Source organism: Myxocyprinus asiaticus, chromosome 5 (assembly GCF_019703515.2).
Source record: "Myxocyprinus asiaticus isolate MX2 ecotype Aquarium Trade chromosome 5, UBuf_Myxa_2, whole genome shotgun sequence".
Taxonomy (NCBI): Eukaryota; Metazoa; Chordata; class Actinopteri; order Cypriniformes; family Catostomidae; genus Myxocyprinus; species Myxocyprinus asiaticus.
The window spans coordinates 40,972,689-41,000,589 of record NC_059348.1 but is presented as its reverse complement, the minus strand read 5'-3'; the positions used below and the strand labels follow the sequence as shown (position 1 = coordinate 41,000,589).

The following is a 27,901-nucleotide window of genomic DNA, read 5'->3' as shown; positions in this document are numbered from 1 at the left end:
CATAATCCCCCCTCCACCAAACTTCACAGTTGGCACAATGCAGTCAGACAAGTACCGTTCTCCTGGCAACCGCCAAACCCAGACTCGTCCATCAGATTGCCAGATGGAGAAGCGTGATTCGTCACTCCAGAGAATGCGTCTCCACTGCTCTAGAGTCCAGTGGCGGTGTGCTTTACACCACTGCATCTGACGCTTTGCATTGCACTTGATGTATGGCTTGGATGCAGCTGCTCGGCCATGGAAAGCCATTCCATGAAGCTCTCTACGCACTGTTCTTGAGCTAATCTGAAGGCCACATGAACTTTGGAGGTCTGTAGCGATTGACTCTGCAGAAAGTTGGTGACCTCTGCGCACTATGCGCCTCAGCATCCGCTGACACCGCTCTGTCATTTTACGTGGCCTACCACTTCGTGGCTGAGTTGCTGTCATTCCCAATCGCTTCCACTTTGTTATAATACCACTGACAGTTGACTGTGGAATATTTAGTAGTGAGGAAATTTCACGACTGGACTTGTTGCACAGGTGGCATCCTATCACAGTACCACGCTGGAATTCACTGAGCTCCTGAGAGCGGCCCATTCTTTCACAGATGTTTGTAGAAGCAGTCTGCATGCCTAGGTGCTTCATTTTATACACCTGTGGCCATGGAAGTGATTGGAACACCTGAATTCAATTATTTGGATGGGTGAGCGAATACTTTTGGCAATATAGTGTATCTCTCATTAACCACAAATTAAATTTATTTTTTATTTTTTCAATAATTGGATCAAAATGTAATTGGTTCCTTTGCTTTCCATTTTTACAAATTATTATACCAAGATATGTTAATTTTTGTTTAACTGGAATACTTTCTATTTCTGTAAAAGAACATTCTTTAAGGGGAAATAATACAGATTTATCCAAATTCATTTTTAGGCCTGAAACAGCAGTAAATGTCTCTAGATATCTAATTACATTTGGTACCTCAAATTTGTTTTTTAAGAATATTGCAGTGTCATCAGTAAACTGGCATATAAATTATTAATTTAAATTCTGTACCTAAAGCTGCGATACCACTAAAGTGATTTTTCTTTATATGCATTGCCAAAACTTGAGTGACTAACAGAAATAAAAAAGGAGAGAGAGGGCATCCTTGTCTATTACCTTGATTTATATCAAACCTTTAAGTACCGTAAACAAGTTTGACCGAACTATTACATCCACTGTATAATGTTTTAACTACTTTCAAAAACATATCTCCAAAACCTAATAACTTGATAGCTTTGAACATAAAATCATGATTCACTGTATCCAAAAGCTTTATAAAAATCAATAAATAAAATAAAACTATCTTCAATAAAATTATTATAACCAATAATATCTAAAACCAGTCTAATATTATTCCTAATATGACGGCCTTGCATAAAACCAGACTGTTCTTCATCAATTATTTTATCTAGACCTTGCTTCATTCGTCTAGCTAAAATCATTGCAAACAACTTACTGTCATTATTAAGCAAACTAATGTTCCTCCAATTTTCAATAAATAATTTGTCCTTATTAGGTTTGGGAATCAATGTTATAACTCCTAGGCGTTGAGAGGGTCCTCGCTGCAGACTGTAGCACGATGACGTAGTGGATCTCATCCTCTGTGTTGTGGATATTGGTGACGTGGTAGATGTTTTGGATTTTATGCATTACAGTGAATATATTTACTTAGTATTAAAGTATTACACTGAGACATTTGTTTAGCATAGCTTTTAAAAATGGTCATAACCATAGATTTCGTAAATTACTTTTCTGTGAGTGAAGAGGAAAAACAAGGAAAACAAATATCTGAATTAAGCAATACACTCATACTACTCACTATAATGTGCTCCTCAGCTGTACATAAATGCCATGGGGTGAATTATTTGTATTTTTATATTAACATGTAGTGGTCAAACATACTTGGAAGTATGCAAAAGTGAAATTAAAGTGAATCTGGAATGCTTTAAAAATGACGCGCTTAGCACACAGAACCGAATGGAGCTCATCTGTTACTCTGAGCACGAGATGGAGTTGTGGAGCACAGAACCACTCTGAATACACTGTAATAATGTTTATACACAATACAGACAGGACAGAGCAGCGTGCATAGACTTTGAGGTGAACTGCTTGATTTATTTATTAATTTAATTAAATCATCTTAGCCCTTTTTGGTTTAATAATCGCACAATATCTTATCTTGATTTTATTTTAATTATGCAGTCCTAATATATAAATGTGTGTGTGTGTGTTATATGAATATATACTTGTGAGGAGGAGGAGGGCGGGGCCCCCAATCGGGCTAATCAGTGGAGGAGAGGGATAAGGCCGAGCTAGATGCGCAGTTCGGGAGAGAGAGAGCTACGAGCAGCTGCCGTGTTTGTTTTATGTCTTTTTAAGCTTTCATTAAACATTATTTTGACTGTTCAGCCGGTTCCTGCCTCCACCTATATTAATAATCATTAAGTACGCTACAGTAATAAAACAAAACATTAAAATGTGAATACGCATGCGCATTAAAACATCCACTACGTCACTAAAATCTAAAATGCATCATCATGCTACAGTCTATGAGCAGTAGGGATAGGCGATACCATTTACTTTCTTTTCGATCCAATACCAAGTACTTTTAGGCCAATATCGCCGATATCGATACAATACCTCTATTAAATTGAATTTTTATGAATTCTTTGGATAAAATTAGTAACTTTATTATTAAATCTTTTTATATATTTATGGGCCTAAACAGAAAATTATTAGGCTGCTTTGTTTACCCTTTAAAAATGAGTTAGTATAAGCCACATATAAAATCTCAAATAACCATAGATATTATTAAATGGTTACTATTACTAAAACCAAGTTACCATATGGATACTACAGTAATGCTGTAGTAAAACCATAGTTAATTGTAACCTTGGTTACTGTCAAAAAAAAAAAACGTGGTTACTATGGTTAATACAATATTACTGCAGTAAATCCATTGTAAGTTTTCATAAGGGTATCATTTTTTTAACGAGGATTAAAGGTCATTATTAATGTTTTAACAACTCTGAATTTAAATAAACCTGTAAAAATTGTCACAAGCTCATAATAAATGCCACGTCTAGGTTTGTCATTATTTAGTGTGAATAATTTCAGATGCTGTTTTCCTGTCATTACCTCAGGAAAGCACTGCTCCCTCTTTGAACTAGCGCTATGACTGAAAGGATGAGCGTTTAGCATTTCTGTGCGTCAAGATGAGCGGAAGAAAAAATAGTTCCGGTGCCATGCAACTATTAGCTAATATAATTATTTTTTTCCACTTCGAAGCTTATGAGATGCATTAATATTCATGTAATCTAAATAAGATAAATTGTTAAACAAACAAACAAACAAAAAAACTTCAGAATCGATATTTTATGTGAGGATCGATATTCTTAATACCACATCAGTATCGGAAGTATCGATCCGCCCATCCCTAGCGAGGAGTACTTGGGAGGCGTTAGAGATTTCAGGCGTTGTGGTCCGCAAGAGCTACAGAACGAGCGAGAGGAATCAAGATGGCGGACCTCGAAGACGTTACGCTGAACGGGAGGCCGCTCCATTCGTTCCGAGTGGCGGATTTGAAAGCCGCACTGGAAGAGAGAGGGCTTCCGAAGAGCGGCCAGAAGAATGCTCTTATCAAGAGGCTCGAGGGGGTGAGTGGGAGCTGGTGTTTTCTCGGCCGTGCGTAATCCGAGGGCCGTGATTCGGAGGCCGAGGGTCGGTGGTCTCGCGTTAGCTGCTAGCGCGCACTAGCTGGGTTGCTCGTGCAGTTTATTGTGTCATCAAATCCACTCACTATGGCTTGTCTAATTGTGTTTGAGAGATGTGGAGGAGCCCCATGTAATTTCTGTGCATCTTTGTTTTTTGTGAGGGCAGGCTCCGCATTGAGTTCGGGGCGATGCGGTTGTGTTTACATGTCTCTGGGTGACTGTGAACTGAGGTTTTTTTTTAAGTTGTCGGCGGGTTCGCGCTTTGTTAGTGCATAAGGTGTTTGGAGGTAGGGGTAATGAGACGGGGACGAGCTTACCAACAAGTCTTTTAAATAAAAGGCTTCCGATAGATCAAATACCTGTTACCGAAACTGGTCGCTTAAATTCCTAGTGCTTTTTGAAATAAACACTGAAGTCGCATCGCAGTCGCTTTGCGTCGTTGTAAGGATTTGATTGATTGATGTGCAGAGCGCTTTGAAGTTTGAACTGAAGTTACTGATGCGAACAGATGTAAACAAATGTCTGTCGGTCTGCCTTTTAAGGGTCATCACTCTGCTATTTGAAATCGACTTATTAAAACAAGTTGCCAGAACATGATTTCTTTTGGAGTTACGTTGTCTGAAATATTAATTAATGGAAATCTCGTGTCTCTTTTTGCTTTCTCTATTTGCCTCTAATTAAACAACTTGAAACTGTTAAAGCGCTCGTGGCTTGCAGCACTGTTGTCCAGTTCAATACTTTGTTTTTAAAAAAAATTTTTTTTTACGTGTTTCAGTGGCAACCCTTTGCTAAAGTGAGTGTTAACACAAGCAAAAGCTGTTTTTCTCATTTGTATTTGCTTAGTATAAAAGCATGTGCTGAATAAATACATGTGAATCGAAGTACAACATTAGTGCATTTAATGAAATGTGTCTTTTACTCTGCATGGGCAACAGGCACTCATGTTGGAAAACCTTCAAAGAACCTCCACGCATCACATTGGCTTGCAGCCAAACTCCCGGGTGAGCTGAACTGTGAAGTATTTTTCGTAGAAACGAGCATGGTACTATTTGTTCTTGTTAGCAAAGCTTTCCTGCACTAAAACAACCATTCCATTTTGGCTTACACGTGTGTTTAGATCGGCGAGGAGATGAGTCAGAACAGCTTTATTAAACAGTACCTGGCCAAACAGCAAGAGCTCCTCAGGCAGCGCTTGGAGAGAGAGGCACGAGAGGCTGCAGAAACTGATGGTGAGTACATAGTATTTGGGCATCTTAGATGATAACTGTCCAAACGCCACGACTTGCCTCCCTTTAACCTACTAGCTGAAGCTGTATAGCAGGGCTGCTCAACACGTGGTCCTCGAGCGATCTTTTGCGGCCCGCGTTACGATATAATCATTAGAAATATATTTCTCAGCAGCCTATCAAATCTGTATGAATTGTGAGGTGTCCATTATAATGAGGGTTTACGCTAGTTATCTACATTGCTAAATCACGCTAGAGAGGGATTTCAACTGCAAGAGGATGTTACACAAATAAATAACAAATAATATCTGAGCATGGCTGATGTTATGAGAGCGGCGGTTGGTCTGCGCGCACGTTCAAATACGGTACATATGCGCTCACTTGCGGTCTGTCAGTCAAACATGCGCGCTCACAATCTCCCTTGAGAGTTATTCAACACTGCACGAATCTGTCCAATCTCTTGAATAGCTCATCAGAGACATGTACTCGTCATGATAGCAGTGTTTACAGAAAAAAAATAAGTTTTTCCTGCAGTGACAGCGTTAAGACGCCTTTTGGTGCTAATTTTGGATATATCGCTCTTGTTTTTGAACATATTTCTGGTGTATGTGATGTTGAACACTCATGGTGTTTGTTAGTTGGCAATCACAGTGACAACAGAACTGATCTATATCAGAAAATCGAACTGTTAAACCCCTTATGATTTAAAATAATTACTAAAAGGGCTAGTTCACCCCAAAAAAATGACAGTTCTCTCACCATTAACTCACCTTCATGCCATCCCAGATGTGTGCAGTTGTGCTCAAAAGTTTGCATACCCTTGGAAAATTGGTAATATATGTACCATTTTTAAAGAAAACATGAGTGAGCAGGCAAAACACATTTCTTTTATCTCTTATGGGATTCATATTCAGCTGTAGATTATAACAGAATGGCACAATCATAAAACAAAACATGGCAACAAAGAAAAAAATGAAATGACCCCTGTTCAAAAGTCTGCATACCCTTAGTTCTTAATACTGTGTATTGCCCCCTTTAGCATCAATGACAGCGTGCAGTCTTTTGTAATAGTTGTCTATGAGGCCCCAAATTCTTGCAGGTGTTATAGCTGCCCATTCATCTTGGCAAAATGCCTCCAGGTCATGCAAAGTCTTTGGTCGTCTTGCATGAACCGCACGTTTGAGATCTCCCCAGAGTGGCTCGATGATATTAAGGTCAGGAGACTGTGATGGCCACTCCAGAACCTTCACCTTTTTCTGCTGTAACCACTGGAGGGTCAACTTGGCCTTGTGCTTAGGGTTATTGTCGTGCTGGAAAGTCCAAGAGCATCCCATGCGCAGCTTTCGTGCAGAAGAATGCAAATTGTCTGCCAGTATTTTCTGATAACATGCTGCATTCATCTTGCCATCAGTTTTCACAAGATTTCCCGTGCCTTCAGAGCTCACACACCCCCAAAACATCAGTGAGCCACCACCATGCTTCACAGTGGGGATGGTATTCTTTTCACTATAGGCCTTGTTGACCCCTCTCCAAACATAGCGCTTATGGTTGTGACCATAAAGCTCCATTTTGGTCTCGTCACTCCAAATTACATTGTGCCAGAAGCTGTGAGGCGTGTCAAGGTGTTGTCGGGCAAATTGTAACTGGGCTTTTTTGTGGCATTGGCGCAGTAAAGGCTTCTTTCTGGCAACTCGACCATGCAGCTCATTTTTGTTCAAGAATCGTCGTATTGTACTCCTTGAAACAACCACACCGTCTTTTTCCAGAGCAGCCTGTATTTCTCCTGAGGTTACCTGTGGGTTTTTCTTTGTATCCCGAACAATTCTTCTGGCCGTTGTGGCTGAAACCTTTCTTGGTCTACCTGACCTTGGCTTGGTATCAAGAGATCCCCGAATTTTCCACTTCATAATAAGTGATTGAACAGTACTGACTGGCATTTTCAAGGCTTTGGCATTTAAACCTGTGTGTGTCACCTTGTGTGTCTGTAACAAGGCCAAACATTCAAGGGTATGTAAACTTTTGATCAGGGCCATTTGGGTGATTTCTGTTATCATTATGATTTAAAAAGGAGCCAAACAACTATGTGATGATAAATGGCTTCATATGATCACTATCCTTAAATAAAAGACAGTTTTTTGCATGATTAGTCATATTTTCAAAATCAATGCCAAAAATTTCACAGTTTCTGCCAGGGTATGCATACTTTTGAGCACAACTGTATTTTTATCTTCCTTTGAAAAGCTGTGAAAGTGCAATCGTTTGATATTTTCTTTTGCTGTTTTTGGAGCAAACGGGTGAGTAGAAATTACATTGGTTTTGGTCTCCCATTCATCGCCATTTAAGTTTACCAAACTATGATTCTACTTTCGCTCTGCAAACCCGGATATTTGGTCCATTTTAAGCACTAAATAAAGTTTCATGTGTGCTTGTATATTGTCCAGTAGGTCCCATTTAGACCATAAATGGTTGAGATTAGTGGTCGACCGATATATCGCCGATATTCTGACTTTTTTAATTATCTGCATCGGCTGATACATTTTCCCGTTTGGCCCATTTTTTTAATTTAATTTTTTTTCTTGAGGGTGCTGAAAATGGCCTGCTTACATGTGAAGCAGCTGAGACTTGTAAATGACCTGTCACGGTTCGTTTTGTTGTTACGTGCCATTGTGTTACAACAAAAATAGACCGGTGTGCAACACAGTGTCATTTAAACGGTCCACATATCAGAGCTGCGGCAGACACGTTTGAGCTCATAATGTTAAAGTGCTCGCCTGTTTCATTCTCCCTCTCTCTCTTCAACAGTTCCCTGTAACATTTAACTGTCTTGTCTAATGATAAAAAGCAAATATCAATAAAACTATTATCTTATACCTGCAAATATGCACTTATTTAGTTTAAACAGATGTAATAAAACAACCTCACACAACGTCAGCTGATCCAGCATCCTGTGGAGCACTCATTTATTTACCTCTAAAGCACATATTCTAACAGTCTCTCCTCAACAGTTCCCTGTAACTTTTCTAATGATAAAAGGCAAATATCAATAAAACTTCTATTAAATACCATTTGCAAATATGCAGATAAATCGTTTAAACAGATGTCATTCACAAACCTCATGAAAATCCAGCGTTTTCTTCCCATCGAGCGCTTATCTAATATCTTCCTCCTGAAATGCGTATTCTGTCAACCAGAATAAAAGACTTCAGGATCAAAAGTTCCCCTCATTCACAAATCATGACAGTCACTCCATAACAATCCAAGCAGGCGATCCAGGCTGTTTAAACTGCCAGGAGATTGAGGCTCGCACTGGATCTGCATGAGCGTTTGAGTGCAACTTCAAGGCTGCATCCGAAACCAGGAAAATGCTGCCTCCGGAGGCTGTATACGGAGGTACGATGAAAATAAGGTGCTTTTCAAATTGTTTGGAGACCAGTTTCCTTAAGAGTTCCATTCATTCAAAACAGCTGTCAGTTAAGCCATTAACTGATTAGGTAGCAAGTCAGCTGCCTACATTTTCAGATGCAGCCCAAGGTGAAAGTGCTGCATGTGTGCTATAAGTAAATGTCTTATTCACTATGCACTGTTTGTGCAATTGGTTTGATTCCGTATTTTTTGAGAAAATGCAATTGCTAACGTGGACATGCCATCCATGGTTGCTGGACTACTGTGTGTACTGTTATTTTCGTCTTCCTAATATATTAACAATTTCTTCATGTGCAAATAAATTGCTAAAATTTTATGACTAAACAGAAATCTGAAGAAACTGCTGTCTACCATTTAAAATACAATATTTTTTAGTTTTTTGTGAAATTGAGTAAATATAGTGCTAAATAAGAGTTTATTTTTTTTTTAGCAATTATGTTTATTTACTATATTTACTTATTTACTATCGGCCACCCTGCTTGCTGGATATCGGCATCGCCATTAAAAACCCCATATCAGTCGACCACTAGTTGATATTTTGTCTTATGATTAGTTTGACTACTTTTGCCTTTCTTAGGAACAGACCCGGAAGACCATACAGAGGCCAATGACAGCACAATGTCTCCTGCCCCTAACCAGGTTAGAAATATCATTAATAAACCTTTGCTTCCATAGTTTTTGTTCAGATTTAGGGTAAACCATGTGTGGTTGAAAATATGTAGGCTGTCTTTTTTTTGGATTTTTCCCCTTTTTCTCCCAATTTGGAATGCCCAATTCCCAATGTGCTTTTAAGTCCTCGTGGTCGCGTAGTGATTTGCCTCGGTCCGGGTGGCGGAGAACGAATCCCAGTTGCCTCCGTGTTGGAGACCGTCAACCCACGCATCTTATCACGTGGCTTGTTGAGCGCGTTGCCACGGAGACATAGCGCATGTAGAGGCTTCACGCCATCCACCGCGGCAACTACTCTCAACTCGCCACACGCCCCACTGAGAACGAACCACATTATAGCGACCACGAGGAGGTTACCCCATGTGACTCTACCCTCCCTAGCAACCGGGCCAATTTGGTTGCTTAGGTGACCTGGCTGGAGTCACTCAGCACGCAATGTAGGCTGTCTTTAAGTAATTTATTTGGCATCATTTAGTGCATGCTTTAGATTGTGTTAACTTTGAATCAAAAGAGACATTTTTGGTCCTGAATATTTCCTTCCTAGTCCAACACATTTCTCTCTCTACTAGGATGCTGCATCCTCATTAGTTGACCAACACAAACCTCTCACCACAGCAAGTGAGGGTGATGAGCTCAGAAAAGAGAAAGAGATGTCTGGGCAGCCATCCCACTCTGTGCCTGCCCCGCCTGCTGCAATAGCCTCTTTGTTAGTGCGGGTTGTTGGTGAAAGTGGGCCGACCTTAAGCCATGTACCGGTCGATAGCGACGATGACAGCAAAGGCGGCGGCGGCGACGACAATGATGATGAGTGGAAAAGAAAAGAAATCAGCCAAGACCTCAGAAAAAAAATCGTGGACCTCCACAAGTCTGGTTCATCCTTGGGAGCAATTTCCAAACGCCTGAAGGTACCACGTTCATCTGTACAAACAATAGTACGCAAGTATAAACACCATGGGACCACGCAGCCATCATACCGCTCAGGAAGGAGACGCATTCTGTCTCCTACAGATGAACGTAATTTAGTGCAAAAAGTGCAGATCAATCCCAGAACAACAGCAAAGGACCTTGTGAAGATGCTGGAGGAAACGGGTAGACAAGTATCTATATCCACAGTAAAACGAGTCCTATATCGACAACCTGTAAGTCTGCTCATCAAGGAAGAAGCCACTGTTCCAAAACCACCATAAAAAAAGCCAGACTGCAGTTTGCAAGTGCACATGGGGACAAAGATTGTACTTTTTGGAGAAATGCCCTCTGGTCTGATAAAACAAAAATGTAACTGTTTGGCCATAATGATCATTGTTATGTTTGAAGGAAAAAGGGTGAGGCTTGCAAGCCGATGAACACCATCCCAACTATGCATGGGGATGGCAGCATCATGTTGTGGGGGTGCTTTGCTGCAGGAGGGACTGGTGCACTTCACAAAATAGATGGAATCATGAGAAAGGAAAATTGTGTATATATTGAAGCTACATCTCAAGACATCAGTCAGGAAGTTAAAGCTCGGTCGCAAATGGGTCTTCTAAATGGACAATGGCTCCAAGCATACCTCCAAAGTTGTGGCAAAATGGCTTAAGGACAACAAAGTCAAGGTGTTGGAGTGGCCATCACAAAGCCCTGACCTCAATCCGATAGAAAATTTGTGGGCCGAACTGAAAAAGCATGTGCAAGCAAGGAGGCCTACAAACTTGTCTCAGTTACACCAGTTCTGTCTAGAGTAATGGGCCAAAATTCCAGCAACTTATAGTGAGAAGCTTGTGGAAGGCTACCCAAAACGTTTGACACAAGTTAAACAATTTAAAGGCAATTCTACCAAATATTAAAAGTATGTAAAATTCTGACCCACTGGAAATGTGATGAAAGTAATAAAAGATGAAATTATTCTCTCTACTATTATTCTGACATTTCACATTCTTAAAGTAGTGATCCTAACTGACCTAAGACAGGAGGTTTTCTACGATTAAATGTCAGGAAATGTGAAAACCGCATTTGGTACGTAAAAAAGTTTAAATGTATTTGGCTAAGGTGTATGTTAACTTCAACTGTCAACTGTACTTACATTAAATGTAGATGAATGAACTTTGAAATTACAAAAATCAAAAAGGCAGAATAAAAGTATTCCTCCAGTAAGACTCCAGTGTTTAAATATATGTCCTCAGAAGCAATCACTTTAACACCTGAATGGGAAACTAAACAGGTGCTGCTTAGGAAAGTGAAAGTGGAGATTTATAGTAAGCAGCTTAAACATTGATCTGTTCCTCACACACACCTATCATAACACATCTGAGGATATAGATTTATCCACTGGAGTTGTATGGATTACTTTTATGCAGACTTTGTGCTTTTTGACACTTTAAAGTTCTGGCCACCATTCACTTGCATTGTGTAGACCAACAGAGCTAAGATATTCTTCCAAATATCTTCATTTGTGTTCAGCAGAAGAAAGTTATGCACATCTGGGATGGCATGAGGGTGAGTAAATGATGAGAGAATTTTCATTTTTGGTGAACTATCCCTTTAAGGTAACCTTTTCCATTTTAGTAGTGTAGTCGGATAACTTTTAAAGCAAACCTCACCAAGCAAGGCATCACAGACATGCGCTCTCATGCTTAATGTGTTTCCTGTGTCCACATATACTGGGAAGGGCAGACGAGGCGAGCTCCAGGGCATTTATTCAGATGCCTTGTGTCCAGGATTTTGCAGTTGGTCTAGCATGTAATGCAAAAGTGCTAATGAGTGACATGTTATTGTATTTGTAAAGAAAATGCTTCTCGAACTGTGCCACCTTAATAATCTGGACTGTCGACATTTTTAAATTGTTTCAATTTCTGTGAGCCACTTGTACATTTTTTTACCTGTAGAAAAGATTTGGCAACTGTGGTGCCTTCCCTTTTAAATATGCTTTGTAATACATTTATTAAATATTCTACTGTGTTATAATGTTGTGAATAGATGGGTAATGGAAGATTTGATTGATGTAAAGATTTCATTTTACTTAAATTGCTTGCTAAAAAATAATGTAATTTACCCTCAGATTTCAAACTTATGACTTGCCTTAATTTGTTACATGTTAGGCAGGATGTAAGTCTGTCAGCATTCATTAAAGGAGAAAAATATGCATTATAGGTGAATTTTGATTGAGACTACATTTCTTAACATCTCATTTTGTGTTCCAAAGAGAATGTCATTAGTTTGGAAAACACGAGGGTGAGCAATTGATGATAAAATGCATACGTTTTAGGGTAAACTATCCATTCAACATTATTAATGCATGGGACAAAACTGTGAGCTTAGGTTAAAACAATTTTTTTAAACATTTCTCAGTAAATCATTGGCTTTTATGTAATTTACACATTCACCTCACTGAGTGTAGTTACATCTCGTTTTGATATGTTGCTTTCCAACTTGATACTAATTATTAATATTTAATATCAACCAAGTCTCCAGGTATATGCTTAAGGTTTTTCAGTTGTGTGACAAAAATATTACAACCTAATTGCTTTAATGAAATACCATCAACGTGTGCACATATGGCAAAAGATACAACTTCAGTGTTCAAACTGAGTTGCATTAGACAAACACACAAATCACGATTAATTTTTAATCGCTGTTTTTAATAGGGATTTCCGCCTACTTGCGGCATAAGCTCCACCCACTTGGAAGTCTTCGGTCTGCAGCTATACATGGTCATTTGACGTCTAAATATATCAATCACGGGAGTTGCCGGAATATGGCTGGGTGGGTGGGAAATAACGCCTGTAGCGCGATGACGTAGTGGATTTCATCTTCTGCGTTGTGGATATTGGTGACGTACTGGATGTTTTGGATTTTATGCATTACATTGAGTATATTTACTTAGTATTAAAGTATTACATTGAGACATTTGTTTAGCTTAGCTTTTAAAATGGTCATAACCATAGATTTCGTAAATTACTTTTCTGTGAGTGAAGAGGAAAAACAAGGAAAACAAATACCTGAATTAAGCAATATACTCGTACTATTCACTATAATGTGTTCCTCAGCTGTACATAAATGCCATGGGGTGAATTATTTGTATATTAACATGTAGTGGTCAAACATACTTGGAAGTATGCAAAAGTGAAATTAAAGTGAATCTGGAACGCTTTAAAAATGATGCGTTTAGCACACAGATCCGAATGGAGCTCATCTGTTACTCTGAGCACGAGATGGAGTTGTGGAGCACAGAACCACTCTGAATACACTGTAATAATGTTTATACACAATACAGAGAGGACAGAGCAGCGTGCATAGACTTTGAGGCGAACTGCTTGATTTATTTTTGAATTTAATTAAATCAAATTTAAATGTATTTTAATTAATTGTGCAGCCCTAATATATAAATGTGTGTGTGTTATATGAATATATACTATATTAATTACCGTTAAGTACGCTACAGTAATAAAACAAAACATTAAAATGTGAATACGCATGCGCATTAAAACATCCACAACGTCACTAAAATCCAAAACGCATGGGATCCACTACATCATCACGCTACAGTCTGCAGCGAGGAGTACTTGGGAGGCGTTAGAGACGTCAGGCGTTGCGGTCCGCGCGAGCTACAGAACGAGCGAGAGGAATCAAGATGGCGGATCTCGAAGACGTTACGCTGAACGGGAGGCCGCTCCATTCGCTCCGGGTGGCGGATTTGAAAGCCGCGCTGGAAGAGAGAGGGCTTGCGAAGAGCGGCCAGAAGAATGCTCTTATCAAGAGGCTCAAGGGGGTGAGTGGGAGCTGGTGGATTTCTCGGCCGCGCGGAGTCCGAGGGCCGTGATTCGGAGGCCGAGCGTCGGTGGTCTCGCGTTAGCTGCTAGCGCGCACTAGCTGGGTTGCTCGTGCAGTTTATTGTGTCATCAAATCCACTCACTATGGCTTGTCTAATTGTGTGTGAGAGATGTGGAGGAGCCCCATGTAATTTCTGTGCATCTTTGTTTTTTGTGAGGGCAGGCTCCGCATTGGGTTCGGGGCGATGCGGTTGTGTTTACATGTCTCTGGGTGACTGTGAACTGAGGTTTTTTTTTAAGTTGTCGGCGGGTTCGCGCTTTGTTAGTGCATAAGGTGTTTGGGGGTAGGGGTAATGAGACGGGGACGAGCTTACCAACAAGTCTTTTAAATAAAAGGCTTCCGATAGATCAAATACCTGTTACCGAAACTGGTCGCTTAAATTCCTAGTGCTTTTTGAAATAAACACTGAAGTCGCATCGCAGTCGCTTTGCGTCGTTGTAAGGATTTGATTGATTGATGTGCAGAGCGCTTTGAAGTTTGAACTGAAGTTACTGATGCGAACAGATGTAAACAAATGTCTGTCGGTCTGCCTTTTAAGGGTCATCACTCTGCTATTTGAAATCGACTTATTAAAACAAGTTGCCAGAACATGATTTCTTTTGGAGTTACGTTGTCTGAAATATTAATTAATGGAAATCTCGTGTCTCTTTTTGCTTTCTCTATTTGCCTCTAATTAAACAACTTGAAACTGTTAAAGCGCTCGTGGCTTGCAGCACTGTTGTCCAGTTCAATACTTTGTTTTTTTAAAAAACATTTTTTTTTACGTGTTTCAGTGGCAACCCTTTGCTAAAGTGAGTGTTAACACAAGCAAAAGCTGTTTTTCTCATTTGTATTTGCTTAGTATAAAAGCATGTGTTGAATGAATAAATGTGAATCGAAGTACAACATTAGTGCATTTAATGAAATGTGTCTTTTACTCTGCATGGGCAACAGGCTCTCATGTTGGAAAACCTTCAAAGAACCTCCACGCATCACATTGGCTTGCAGCCAAACTCCCGGGTGAGCTGAACTGTGAAGTATTTTTCGTAGAAACGAGCATGGTACTATTTGTTCTTGTTAGCAAAGCTTTCCTGCACTAAAACAACCATTCCATTTTGGCTTACACGTGTGTTTAGATCGGCGAGGAGATGAGTCAGAACAGCTTTATTAAACAGTACCTGGCCAAACAGCAAGAGCTCCTCAGGCAGCGCTTGGAGAGAGAGGCACGAGAGGCTGCAGAAACTGATGGTGAGTACATAGTATTTGGGCATCTTAGATGATAACTGTCCAAACGCCACGACTTGCCTCCCTTTAACCTACTAGCTGAAGCTGTATAGCAGAGCTGCTCAACACGTGGTCCTCGAGCGATCTTTTGCGGCCTGCGTTACGATATAATCATCAGAAATATATTTCTCAGCAGCCTATCAAATCTCCCTTGAGAGTTATTCAACACAGCACGAATCTGTCCAATCTCTTGAATAGCTCATCAGAGAGATGTACTCGTCATGACAATAGTATTTACAGGAAAAAATAACAGCTTTTCTTGCAGTGACAGCATTGAGACTCCTTCACGCAAATGCTTTTTAGCAATCTACTTTTGCGCAAAATGCTAAGGGACAAATCTTTATGACTTATCACTGAAGGACTTTTGGTGCTACTTTTGGATATATCGCTCTTGTTTTTGAACCTATCTCTGGTGAATGTGATGTTGAACACTCATGGTGTTTGTTAGTTGGCAATCACAGTGACAACAGAACTGATCTATATCAGAAAATCGAACTGTTACACCCCTTATGATTAAAATAATTACTAAAAGTGCTAGTTCACCCAAAAAAATAATTATCTTATTATTAACTCCCCCTCATGCCATCCCAGATGTGTATGACTTTCTTTCTTTTGCAGAACACAAATTTCTCTTTAAGAATATCTCAGCTGTGTTGGTCCATGAAGCTCCAAAAGGCAAATAAAGGCAGCATAAAAGTAATCTATGTCTTCAGAAGTTACATGATTGGTGTGGGTGAGAGACAGATCAATATTTAAGTCCTTTTTTTTAAAATTATAAATCTCCACTTTCTTTTTCACATCTGTAAGCCACATGTGGTGCCTGTTTAGTTTCACTTTTTACATCTGAAAGTGATAGTGGAGATTTGTAGTAAAAAAGCTTAAGGTCTTAAATATTGATCGGTGTCTCATCCACAGAGCTGAGATATTTTTTTTGTAAATTATCTTAATTTGTCTTCAGCAGAAGAAAGAAAGTTACAGTTGAAGTCAGAAGTTTACAGTCATTAAAACTCATTTTTTAACCACTCCACAGATTTAATATTAACAAACTATAGTTTTGGCAAGAGATTTAGGACATCTACTTTGTGCATGACACAAGTCATTTTTCCAACAATTGACACTGGTTTCTATATGCCTGAAGGTACCACATTCATCTGTACAAACAATAGTATGCATGTATAAACACCATGGGACCACGCAGCCATCATACTGCTCAGGAAGGAGATGCATTCTGTCTCCTAGAGATGAACGAAGTTTGGTGCGAAAAGTGCAAATCAATCCCAGAACAACAGTTAAGGACCTTGTAAAGATGCTGGAGCTATATCCATAGTAAAAATGAGTCCTATATTGACATAACCTGAAAAGCTTCTCGGCAAGGAAGAAGCGACTGGTCCAAAACTGCTATAAAAAGCCAGACTACAGTTTGCAAGTGCACATGGGGACAAAGATCTTACTATTTGGAGAAATGTCCTCTGGTCTAATGAAACAAAATTTTAACTGTTTGGCCATAATGACCATCGTTATGTTTGGAGGAAAAAGGGTGAGACTTGTAAGCCGAAGAACACCATCCCAACCGTGAAGCATGGGGGTGGCAGCATCATGTTGTGGGGATGCTTTGCTGCAGGAGGGACTGGTGCACTACACAAAATAGATGGCATCACGAGGAAGGAAAATCATGTGGATATATTGAAGCAATATCTCAAGACATCAGGCAGGAAGTTAACGCTTGGTTGCAAATGGATCTTCAAATGGACAATGACCCCAAGCATACCTCCAAAGTTGTGGCAAAATAGCTTAAGGACAACAAAGTCAAGGTATTGGAGTGGCCATCACAAAGCCCTGACCTCGATCTGATAGAAAATTTGTGGGCAGAACTGAAAAAGCGTGTGCGAGCAAGGAGGCCTACAAACCTGACTCAGTTACACCAGTTCTGTCTGGAGGAATGGGCCAAAATTCCAGCAACTTATTGTGAGAAACTTGTGGAAGGCTACCCAAAATATTTGACCCAAGTAAAACAATTTAAAGGTAATTCTAACAAATACTAACAAAGTGTATGTAAACTTCTGACCCACTGGGAATATGATGAAAGAAATAAAACTGAAATAAATAATTCTCTCTACTATTATTCTGACATTTCACATTCTTAAAAAAAAAAAAAAGTAGTGATCCTAACTGACCTAAGACAGGGAATGTTTTCTATGATGAAATGTCAGAAATTGGGATGGCATGAAGGTGAGAAAATGATGAGAATTTTCGTTTTTAGGTGAACTATCCTGTTAACTAACATTCCAACATTCTATAAAAAGTTAACCTATAATTAAAATATATACATATACATGCATACACTGATCAGCCAAAACATTAAAACCACCTGCCTAATAGGTACCCCACTCGTGCCGCCAAAACAGTCCCAACCTGCATCTCAGAATAGCATTCTGATATGATATTCTTCTCACCACAATACAGAGCGGTTATCTGAGTTACCATAGACTTTGTCAGTTCGACCCAGTCTGGCCATTCTCTGCTGACCTCTCTCACTGACAAGGCATTTCCGTCCACAAAACTGTCGCCGGATGTTTAGGGGTTGGCGCTGAATAATACAAGTTTGTTTATACAAATAAAATAAAATACATATTTAAATTTTCTTGAATCATCAGGTGGTTAAATACTGTAAAAGCCTATTTTACAATTTCCTAGTGTACTATAAATTTTACAAGAATTAAGTTCGTTCTTTTGAATGAAATAATGGTTTTTAGTTAATTGTGTGTTGTTTTAGTGAATTATGTATATGTACTGGTATATACCACTAATGGACCCTTTTCACAGACGTGTTATGATGCATTTCCACCTTATTTAACAATTACAATTTTACATGTAGCAAACTCTTTGTATATTTCCAATGTAAAATATATTCGAAAATATATAATATTCGGTATAAATTTATAACATTGAACTTTGTATTATATTAGTACGTTTTAAAATTGAGTTACCACAGCTGCTGAGGGAGTGACAGAAAATTTAGCCTATATCTGTCTTACTGCTGTTATCCAGCGCTATATATTTTTATCTTCCTTTGAAAAGCTGTGAAAGTGCAGTCGTTTGATATTTTTAATTTTTTTGCTGTTGGAACAAACGGGTGAGCAAAAATTACATTTGTTGTAGTCTCCCATTCACCGCCATTCAAGTTTACCAAACTATGATTCTACTTCCGCTCTGCAAACCCGGATATGTGAAAAGGGTCAATTTAAGCATTAAGATTCATGTGTGCTTGTAATTTGTCCAGTAGGTCCCATTTAGACCATAAATGGCTGAGATTAGTTGTCGACCGTTATATCGCCGAGGCCGATAAATCGGCCGATATTCTGAATTTTTTAATTATCGGCATTGGCCGATACGTTTTCCCGTTTGGCCGATTTTTTTTATTTATATTTTATTTTTTTTAATTTTTTTATTATTTTTTTTTTATTTAATTATTTTTCTTGAGGGTGCCGAATTCACCTGCTTGCATGTGAAGCAATTGATACTTGTAAACGACCAGTCACAGTTCGTTTTGTTGTTACATGCCATCATGTTACTACAATAATAGACCGGTGTGCAATACAGTGTCATTTAAACTGTCCGCATATCAGAGCTGTGGAAGATGCGTTAGAGCTCATAATGTTAAAGTGCTCTCCTTTTTCATTCTCTCTCTCCTCAACAGTTCCCTGTAACTTTTAACTGTCTTGTCTAATGATAAAAAGGCAAATATCAATAAAACTAATATCATATACCTGTAAATATGCGCATATCTCGTTTAAAAAGATGTTATAAACCAACCTCACACAACTTCAGCAGATCTAGCATCCTGTGGAGCACTCATTTATTTACCTCTAGGGCACATATTCTAACAGTCTCTCCTCAACGGTTCTCTAACTTTTCTAATGATAAAAGGCAATTATCAATAAAACTTCTATTATATGCCGTTTGCAAATATGCAGATATATTGTTTAAACAGATGTCATTCACGAACCTCACGAAAATCCAGCGTTTTCTTCCTGTCGAGCGCTCGTCTAATATCTTCCTCTGAAGTACGTACTTCAATCAGCCAGAATCAAAAACTTTGGGATCAAAAGTTCCTCTCATTCACAAATCATGAGTTACACTATAACAATCCAAGCAGGCGATCCAGGCCATTTAAACTGTCAGAAGATTGAGGCTTGCGCTAGATCCCACGAGAGCATGAGTGCAACTTCAAGGTTGCGTCCGAAACCAGGAAAATGCTGCCTCCAGAGGCTGTATATGGAGGTACGATGAAAATAAGGTGCTTTTCAAATTGTTTGGAGACCAGTTTCCTTAAGAGTTCCAATCATTCAAAACAGCTGTCAGTTAAGCCATTAACTGATTAGGTAGCAAGTCAGCTGCCTACATTTTCGGATGCAGCCCAAGGTAAAAGTGCTTCACGTGTGCTATATGTAAACGTCTTGTTCATTATGCACTGTATTTACAATTGGTTTGATTTGGTATTTTTTGAGAAAATGCAATTACTAACGTGGACATGCCATCCATGGTTGCTGGACTACTGTGTGTACTGTTATTTTCTTCTTCCTAATATTTTAACAATTTCTTCATGTGCAAATAAATTACTAAAATTTTATGATTAAACAGAAATCTGAAGAAACTGCTATTTACCATTTAAAATACAATATTTTTTTTAGTTTTTTGTGAAATTGAGTAAATATAGTGCTAAATAAGAGATTTTTTTTTTAAGTTTTTTTTTTTAGCAATTATATGTTTGTAATTTGCTATATTAAATTGTGTGATATATAGGCATTATATCAGCCTATCGGTCGCCCTGCTCGCTGGATATCGGCATCAGCCATTAAAAACCCCATATCAGTCAAGCACTAGTTGATATTTTGTCTTATGATTAGTTTGACTACTTTTGCCTTTCTTAGGAACAGACCCGGAAGACCATACAGAGGCCAATGACAGCACAATGTCTCCTACCCCTAACCAGGTTAGAAATATCATTAATAAACCTTTGCTTCAATAGTTTTTGTTCATATTTAGGGTAAACCATGTGTGGTTGAAAATATGTAGGCTGTCTTTAAGTAATTTAGTTGGCATCATTTGATGCATGCTTTAGATTGTGTTAACTCTGAATCAGAAGAGACATTTTTGGGTCTGAATTTTACCTTCTTAGTCCAACACAATTCTCTCTCTCTCTCTCTCTCTACTAGGATGCTGCATCCTCATTAGTTGATCAACACAAACCTCTCACCACAGCAAGTGAGGGTGATGAGCTCAGAAAAGAGAAAGAGATGCCCGGGCAGCCATCCTACTCTGCACCTGCCCTGCCTGCTGCAATAGCCTCTTTGTCAGTGCGGGTTGTTGGTGAAAGAGGGCCGACCTCAAGCCATGTACCAGTCGATAGCGACGATGACAGCGAAGGTGAGGAAGACAGTGATGAAGAGGATGAGGAGTGGAAAATGAATACTCGGCGGAGTCGCCGAGCAGAACCGGCAAAAAGCAAACCGGTGAGGGAAAGTTCTGGTGGCTCACAGCAACAGCAACAGCCACCCCCCCAACATATACCCTTACTATCACAGCAGCTCAGACAGCCCACTCCTCCCCCATCCCCACCTCCTGAACTCTCTTTCCCCCTCCCAGACACCCCTAAACAGAGCCCCCCAAGTCCAGGAGAGCCCCCTTCTAGGCAGTGCATGTCTAGCTCTTCCAGTTCTGGTAGTTCGAGTAGTGGCAGTCGTAGCAGTAGCCCTGAACCAGCAGGTGATTCTACAGGACGCAAACCAGGCCCACTGACTTTACTGGCACGAAAGATGGAGTCTGAAGGAGCTTTCTCTGGGACAGGAAAGCGAGAAAGGGAGGGGTTAGATGGACACGCAGGAAGAAGCCACCAACAGGGGGGTGTTTCTGCAATTACCCACACAGGTAATGCAGCATCAGTTTTGTCCTACCCTGGCTCTGTGATCTCCAACCAAGGAGTAATTGGTGCTTTACCACACAGTCAGACACCTGTTACTGTTGTCAGGACAGCAGTGATGGAGGAGGGTGATGCCACAGCGCAGGAGCAGGAAAAGTGGGAAAGACAACGAGAGAAAGAGAGGCTGATAGCCCTTGAAAAGGAGAGGGAGGAAAGGGAGAGGGCTTTGGAAGAAGAAAAAGCAAGAGTCTTGGAACGGGAAAGACAGGAACGTGAAGAAGCTCTGAAGCGGGAGAGGGAAGAGAAAGAGAGGGTTTTACAGCGGGAAAGGGATGAGAGAGAGAGGGCTTTAGAACAAGAGAGACTGGAGAGAGAACAAGCCCTGGAACGAGAGAGGCTAGAAAATGAGAGACTGGAGAAGGAAAGGCTTGAAAGAGAGCAAGATTTGGAGAGGAAGAGACAGGAGAAAGAAAGGCTAGAAAGAGAGCAAGCTTTGGAGAGGGAGAGACTGGAGAAAGAAAGGCTAGAAAGAGAGCAAGTTTTGGAGAGGGAGAGACTGGAAAAAGAGAGGCATGAGAAAGAAAGACTAGAAAGAGAGCAAGCTTTGGAGAGGGAGAGACTGGAGAAAGAAAGACTAGAAAGAGAGCATGCTTTGGAGAGGGAGAGACTGGAGAAAGAAAGGCTAGAAAGAGAGCAAGCTTTGGAGAGGGAGAGACTGGAAAAAGAGAGGCAGGAGAAAGAAAGGCTAGAAAGAGAGCAAGCTTTGGAGAGGGAGAGACTGGAAAAAGAGAGGCAGGAGAAAGAAAGGCTAGAAAGAGAGCAAGCTTTGGAGAGGGAGAGACTGGAAAAAGAGAGGCAGGAGAAAGAAAGGCTAGAAAGAGAGCAAGCTTTGGAGAGGGAGAGACTGGAAAAAGAGAGGCAGGAGAAAGAAAGGCTAGAAAGAGAGCAAGCTTTGGAGAGGGAGAGACTGGAGAAAGAGAGGCAAGAGCAAGAAAGACTGGAAAGAGAGCAGGCTTTAGAGAAAGAAAGACTGGAGAGAGAGAGACAAGATAAAGAAAGGATCGAAAGAGAGCGAGCTTTGGAGAGAGAAAGACTGGAGAAAGAAAAGCAAGAAAGAGAGCAAGCTTTGGAGAAAGAAAGGAAAGAAAGAGAGCAAGCTTTGGAGAGAGAAAGATTGGAGAAAGAAAGAGAGCAAGCTTTGGAGACAGAAAGATTGGAGAAAGAAAGGCAAGAAAAAGAGCAAGCTTTGGAGAAAGAAAGAGAGAAAGCTTTGGAGAAAGAAAGGCAAGAAAGAGAGCAAGCTCTAGAGAGAGAAAGATTGGAAGAAGAAAGGAAAGAAAGAGAGCAAGCTTTAGAGAGAGAAAGATTGGACAAAGAAAGGCGAGAAAGATTGGACAAAGAAAGGCGAGAAAGATTAGACAAAGAAAGGCAAGAAAGAGAGCAAGCTTTAGAAAGAGAAAAATTGAAGAAAGAAAGAGAACAAGTTTTAGAGAAGGAGAGACTGGAGAAGGAAGCTGCTTTCGAACGAAAACGACAAGAAATTGAGACAGCTAAGGAACATGAGAGGCTGGAAAGAGAAAAGACTTTGGAAAAAGAAAGAGAAATTGCTCTGGAACGTGAGATACAGGAGAGGGAGAGGCAGAAGAGAGACAGACTTGAGAAGGAGAAAGCTTTGGAACAAGAGAGGATGCAGAGAGAACAAGCTCTAGAGCGTGAGAGAGAGGCACAAAAGAAAGCAGAGGAGCAGAGGGAGCGACAGTTGGAAAAAGAGAGAGAAGAGAAGTCTTTAAAAAAAGAGAAGCTGAGGGCCCTGGAAGAGAAGGAAAGACTGCTGGAACAACAGAGTGTGCAGGAGGAAAAAGAAAATACTTTGAAACATGACAAAGAAGAGGAACGAGAGAGAGAAAGGGAGAGCCATCTTCCTCCATTGAAACGTGTTCGTGAGATCTGTGGTTTCTCCCATTCAGTTACCCATTCTCTTGAGAGTCAATCAGAGAAGCCTGATGAGGAGGCAGGGGAATCGCAAAGTGTCAGCAAAGATGCTCGATCTATAGAGCCTCTCTCACAACAGTCACCGACACCATTATTCATTCAGTCGTCCTATAAGAAGTCCCGATTCCTCAGAGATGCTCCAGGGACGACGACTCTCCCATCCTCTCCAACATCTGTGTTGAAGAGGCCTCGTACCTTCTCAGACAGCCCTAACCCACAAGCACCTTCTATTCCGTTTGCATCTAAGCCTGGGGAACCAGTGCAAAAAGATGCTGCTCAGGCCCCTCAAAAACCACCACAGACTGTGATGCAGGGAGTTCTTGTTTCAGCATCCCATGGCCTAGAGAGCAAGACACCAGAGTTGGCTTCCCAAGATCAAGAAGAACAGAAGACCGTGGTTTCAGAGTCTTGCAAAGGGCCAAATGATAATGAGGCAAGTCAAGACACTAAACGTCAGATGCTCAGAGTTGAGGATGATGGTAAACCTCCTCCAGCCCCACCAGAGGAGAAAAAAAGAGGAAGGGAAAGGGAAAAGGAGGTGGAGAAGAGAGGAAGAATATCATCATCCTCCAGTGATTCCTCCTCCTCTGACTCAGACTCTGGGTCTTCATCCTCCTCGCGATCCTCCAGTTCATCATCTTCCTCCCAGGAGAAAACTCGTTCCACTTCAGGTGGTAGGAGGGTGAGTGATTCAAAGGTTCCTCGTTTTTTCATCGGTCCCACTCGCTCTCTCTCTCTTTTTAAACACTTTTGAAACATTTCACATAACTGTATGATTATTTTAACCATCAGGCATCAATTAGGAAAGAGCCTAAATCTACATTAAAGTGCTCCTCAAAATATTTTTAGAAAACTCTTCAGCACAAATGAGCATTAGAGAGCTGGCATAGTTGCATAAACTTTGATGGCTTCAGCTCTTAAAAGCCCTGTTCACACCTCCAGCGACATTGTCTCTACTGTGAAGTTGCTAGTGGGCGTTCCTACTTTTGTTGCTCCAACGTTATTGGCTACAGACAAACGATACTGAATAGTGAAATCCCTTGCAACATTATAACTTCTCTGTCTTGCCTGAATTCGACACCAGTATGTCAAAGAAAATGAATGACGTGAGCTCCACTGCCTTCTCTCCCATTGAAAGTTGCTCCCGAATGTCGCTCGCCACACCCAAATGTTGTTACAAACAGTCGTTGTCGCTCGTGTCTCGTTTTCATTGAAAATAAATGAGATTGTGTCGCTTTGTGGCTGTGTGTTGTTTCTGGTGTGAATGGGGCTTAAAGAGTTTTTCCATCTCGTGATTCTACTTTTTACCCTTGACCGTTGTCTTTGACTTTTACTCTCCTCTGCGTGTTTAATTACATTCCTCTGCATGTTGACCTAATGCACTACAGTAGTGGGTCAAAATCTAAATTCAATAAGTAAGATGAATAAATCTTTTTTTTACTCCTACCGTTTCACTAGAACATTCATGCTCCCCTTTTCCTAATTTACAAAACGCGAATGTCTCACAAATGCACCTCAGCTATGGTTGATTATCATCATACATGCAACATTTGAATTGTTTTTAATTCACTTTTTCTCAGTTCGAATTGCATGGCACACTAGTTTCATGTGGGTCAATCTCATTCTCTTACTACAAAATGAATTGAAAAAGAAAATTTAAACTCACATGCACACTGATACAAACAAAAGCAGAGCTTAAAAGTTTACTTTCCATCCTCCTCAGTCCAAAGAAATACAGAAGGACAGCTCATCTCAGCACACTCAAAAAGATGGCCAAACTGTGGTCGTGACTGAAAAACCTTCTTTATCCAAGTGCAAAAAAAGAAGCTTCACAGAGCGGGAGGAGAAAGAAGTGAGCAATGAGGATGTCATCCAAACCAAGGTCAGTAATCAACCAGCTTTGGATAACAAAATTAGCTTGGTTCCCAGACTTGGATTAGGTCTTGTACCAGATTCTGTTTCAAAACCTAATGAGCTTCCTTGTTGTCTATTGCCCACATTCTGTAGTCAACTGTCTTTTAAGGCAACATCCTAACTGCAATGGAACCTTATAAGAGACTGATTTGAAATGCTTTACATATAGAGCAACTCTGTGCATCATGTAAATAGCACCTCAGGATGCACACAGGAGACACAGCACACACAAATATTGGTTAAAATAATAAATTGACTTTTGTTTTTGTTAAATTTTTATTTTTTATTATAAGCATATGCATATCAACATTTCTCTCGCTTTGTCCACCATCTTGCATTATTTTTCCACTGAGCTTGTCACAATACATTAAAGGAAGTGCCTCTTTCATGAAGGATACATGTGATGCTGCCAGAAAATTGGCCAATACAAGATATCATTGGAGGCACCATAATTAAGTTGCCTACCTTTGGAACAGCCTTCGCGTCTGGAGTATGCCTTAAAATGCTGCCTGGGTAGGCAGATCACCAGATTTGGAACAGAGAATTGATGTTTCTTTAAGCATCATCTACTTGGCTCAATCTGCGTCTGTGCAACCTAATTTTGCTTTAACGCAATGGCCAAACATCATTCATAACTATATTTCTGCACTGCACTTTCCCTTTACAACTTCAGAAGCCCTGCCTTGAACTGCAGGATGAGAAGAAAAAAAAGAGAGGAAGAAAAGAAGATATCGAGGAAGATGACACTAACAAAGACACTACGAGGTCTGTCCTAGGCTACTTTTTTATCACTGTCTGCTGCAATGTACCAGCAATAAAGGAGTGCATGAATAGCTTTTTTTATTAACTTGTTTTACTGAGGCAGTTAATGACGGAGAGACATTCAAGCATTTTGTGGTCAATTTTGAGGTTGGATAAGAATGAAGTATTTCATTTGTGTTCATGGTATACAATGTGACACTGGTGAAATATTTTGATTGCTTATTAAGCCATGTCAGTTGTGAACTGACATTTACAATTGACTGTTCATGAGCAGAGAGGAATCTACACTACTTGGAGGAACATTGTACTGAGAAAGAAACCTGCTGGAAACGCACAAAACCATATTTTATGGTTGTGTGCATCGTTCTAGCATGCTTAATTTTCAGGACAATGTTAGCAGTGATATCCATTGAAAATCATCAGATATTTAAAGGTCACTTAAAAATAGTTGCATAAACAGTAAGCAGATGCCAACAGCAGCTATAAAAATCATGCTGCCTTGTATAAACAGCATCTTGTAAATGACAACGAGACTATTAACTAGTTTACATATTGCTGACTATTTTCTCCACTTCAGACATGAAACAAGTAGCATGTAGCTACTTCAAACTGCATGCTTTTGGGGGACGATATTGAGTGGTACTAAGAATGGTAGTCAGGATCCTCCTGAATCCCTCATTTACCGAGTAATAAATGAGAATCTCTCATTTACTCATTGTACTCAGTAAAATGTGTCCGATCCATGCTACGTCCAAATATCCATACTTCCCTACTAGATCGTATGCCAAAAACAGTATGCCAATGGTATAGTATGTCAGAGTCCTCAGTATTCATAAAACAGTGAGCGAGAAATACCCGGAAGACCCATTAACTACGCGAAATTCTGAATCAAATGGACACTTTACTATCCCGTAATCCCTCAGGAGCTGAAGAGATGTCACATTCAAAACGTTGGATTTAAAAGTACAGCAGTGAGCCAGCCGTGAGTCGGACAGCTCTTTTCAACTAAGTACTATAAAAGCAAGCAACAAAGTTGTTTCTTGTGTTTAAATGGTACGTTTTTAACAAAACCAGAGTAGATTTATAATTCGGTTGTTTTTATTATGTCATATTTTCGGGTCACGAGTCATTACCCACATGCCCGAATGAAGTATGTCCGGTATCTGTTCATACTAGCATGCATGCAAAATTTTGGATGCAGGGCCAGTAAAAAATTTAAATGCATGTGAAAAGCCATGCCTTTTGTAGATGAGTACGTTTTTGTAATGAAAGTGTACTCTTTTTGTTGTATACAAATTGCAGTCCATTGACAAATACAAATGTTCTTGCATTTCATGATAAAATCTGCATGTAATTCATTGAACGTTCCATTCAGAAGTAGATCATATTTTCAGTGTTGGGTGTAATGCATTACTAATAATTAATTACTGTAGTTAAATTAATTTTTCATTGAAGAAGTAAGGGATTACTCTTAATTTTTTAGTAATTTAATTAGTTACTTCTGATGTAATTTTGTTAAATACTGTATAGACTATTGAACAATTCTATATAAAACAATAGTGAATTTAAAATGGAAATGTAATGTCTAATGTTAAAATGTATGTTTTCTTATTTAATGCAGCCCCCTTAAATTCTTTGGCCAGTTCATGAATAATTTATTTGATTTTTATATGATATTATTTGAAAGAATTAAAAGAACAGTTTCAAGAAAGTAATCAGTTATAAGTAATGCAATTACTTTTCAGACAGAGTAATTAGTACAGTAATCTAATTGCACTGTAGAAGATGTAATTAGTAGTTAGTAATTAATTACTTTTTTAGAGTAACTTACCCAACACTGCATATTTTCTTTATCCAGTTACAATAATTCATGCTGCTGCTTCACCATCTAAGTGTCCACACCTTTTGACCACTGAATTTCCATGACATTTCCAGTGGTTTGTGCTTATTGGACAAGTTTATTTTTTTATCATTTTCGAAAAATTGCACTTGCAAAGAGCAATTTCTATCGGATTAAATATTTTAAAGCTAAGCATAAATAGAAAAACTATTTTCACTGAAGAAATGTAATACAGTATAACTTAAATGGTGATCAATTTTTATTTTATTTATTTATTTTTGTATATTGTGTTTTGCTAATTATTTTTTTTAATCATTATTACAAATATTCACTTTAGAAATAATAT

General features: G+C 39.6%; 1 protein-coding gene across 10 annotated transcripts in view; it reads left to right on the top strand.

Annotated features, from left to right (window-relative positions):
- Window positions 1-27,901, top strand: part of LOC127440625 (apoptotic chromatin condensation inducer in the nucleus-like) — a 51,831-nt gene that overhangs the window by 2,753 nt on the left and 21,177 nt on the right. For 2 of the 10 annotated variants that reach the window (XR_007897168.1, XM_051697329.1), the window contains exons 1-7: window positions 3,292-3,683; window positions 4,676-4,741; window positions 4,858-4,969; window positions 20,059-20,120; window positions 20,344-23,721; window positions 24,763-24,921; window positions 25,627-25,718. Coding sequence is in view for 9 of the 10 variants with exons in the window: in XM_051697329.1 (XP_051553289.1) it covers window positions 3,546-3,683; window positions 4,676-4,741; window positions 4,858-4,969; window positions 20,059-20,120; window positions 20,344-23,721; window positions 24,763-24,921; window positions 25,627-25,718 (4,007 nt within the window). In the remaining variant the exon portion in view is untranslated. Of the gene's footprint in view, window positions 1-3,290; window positions 3,684-3,716; window positions 4,534-4,675; window positions 4,742-4,857; window positions 4,970-13,621; window positions 13,803-14,797; window positions 14,864-14,979; window positions 15,092-20,058; window positions 20,121-20,343; window positions 23,722-24,762; window positions 24,922-25,626; window positions 25,719-27,901 lie in introns of those variants that run through there. The other 8 variants (XM_051697333.1, XM_051697331.1, XM_051697334.1 and 5 more) reach the window with 8 other exon arrangements.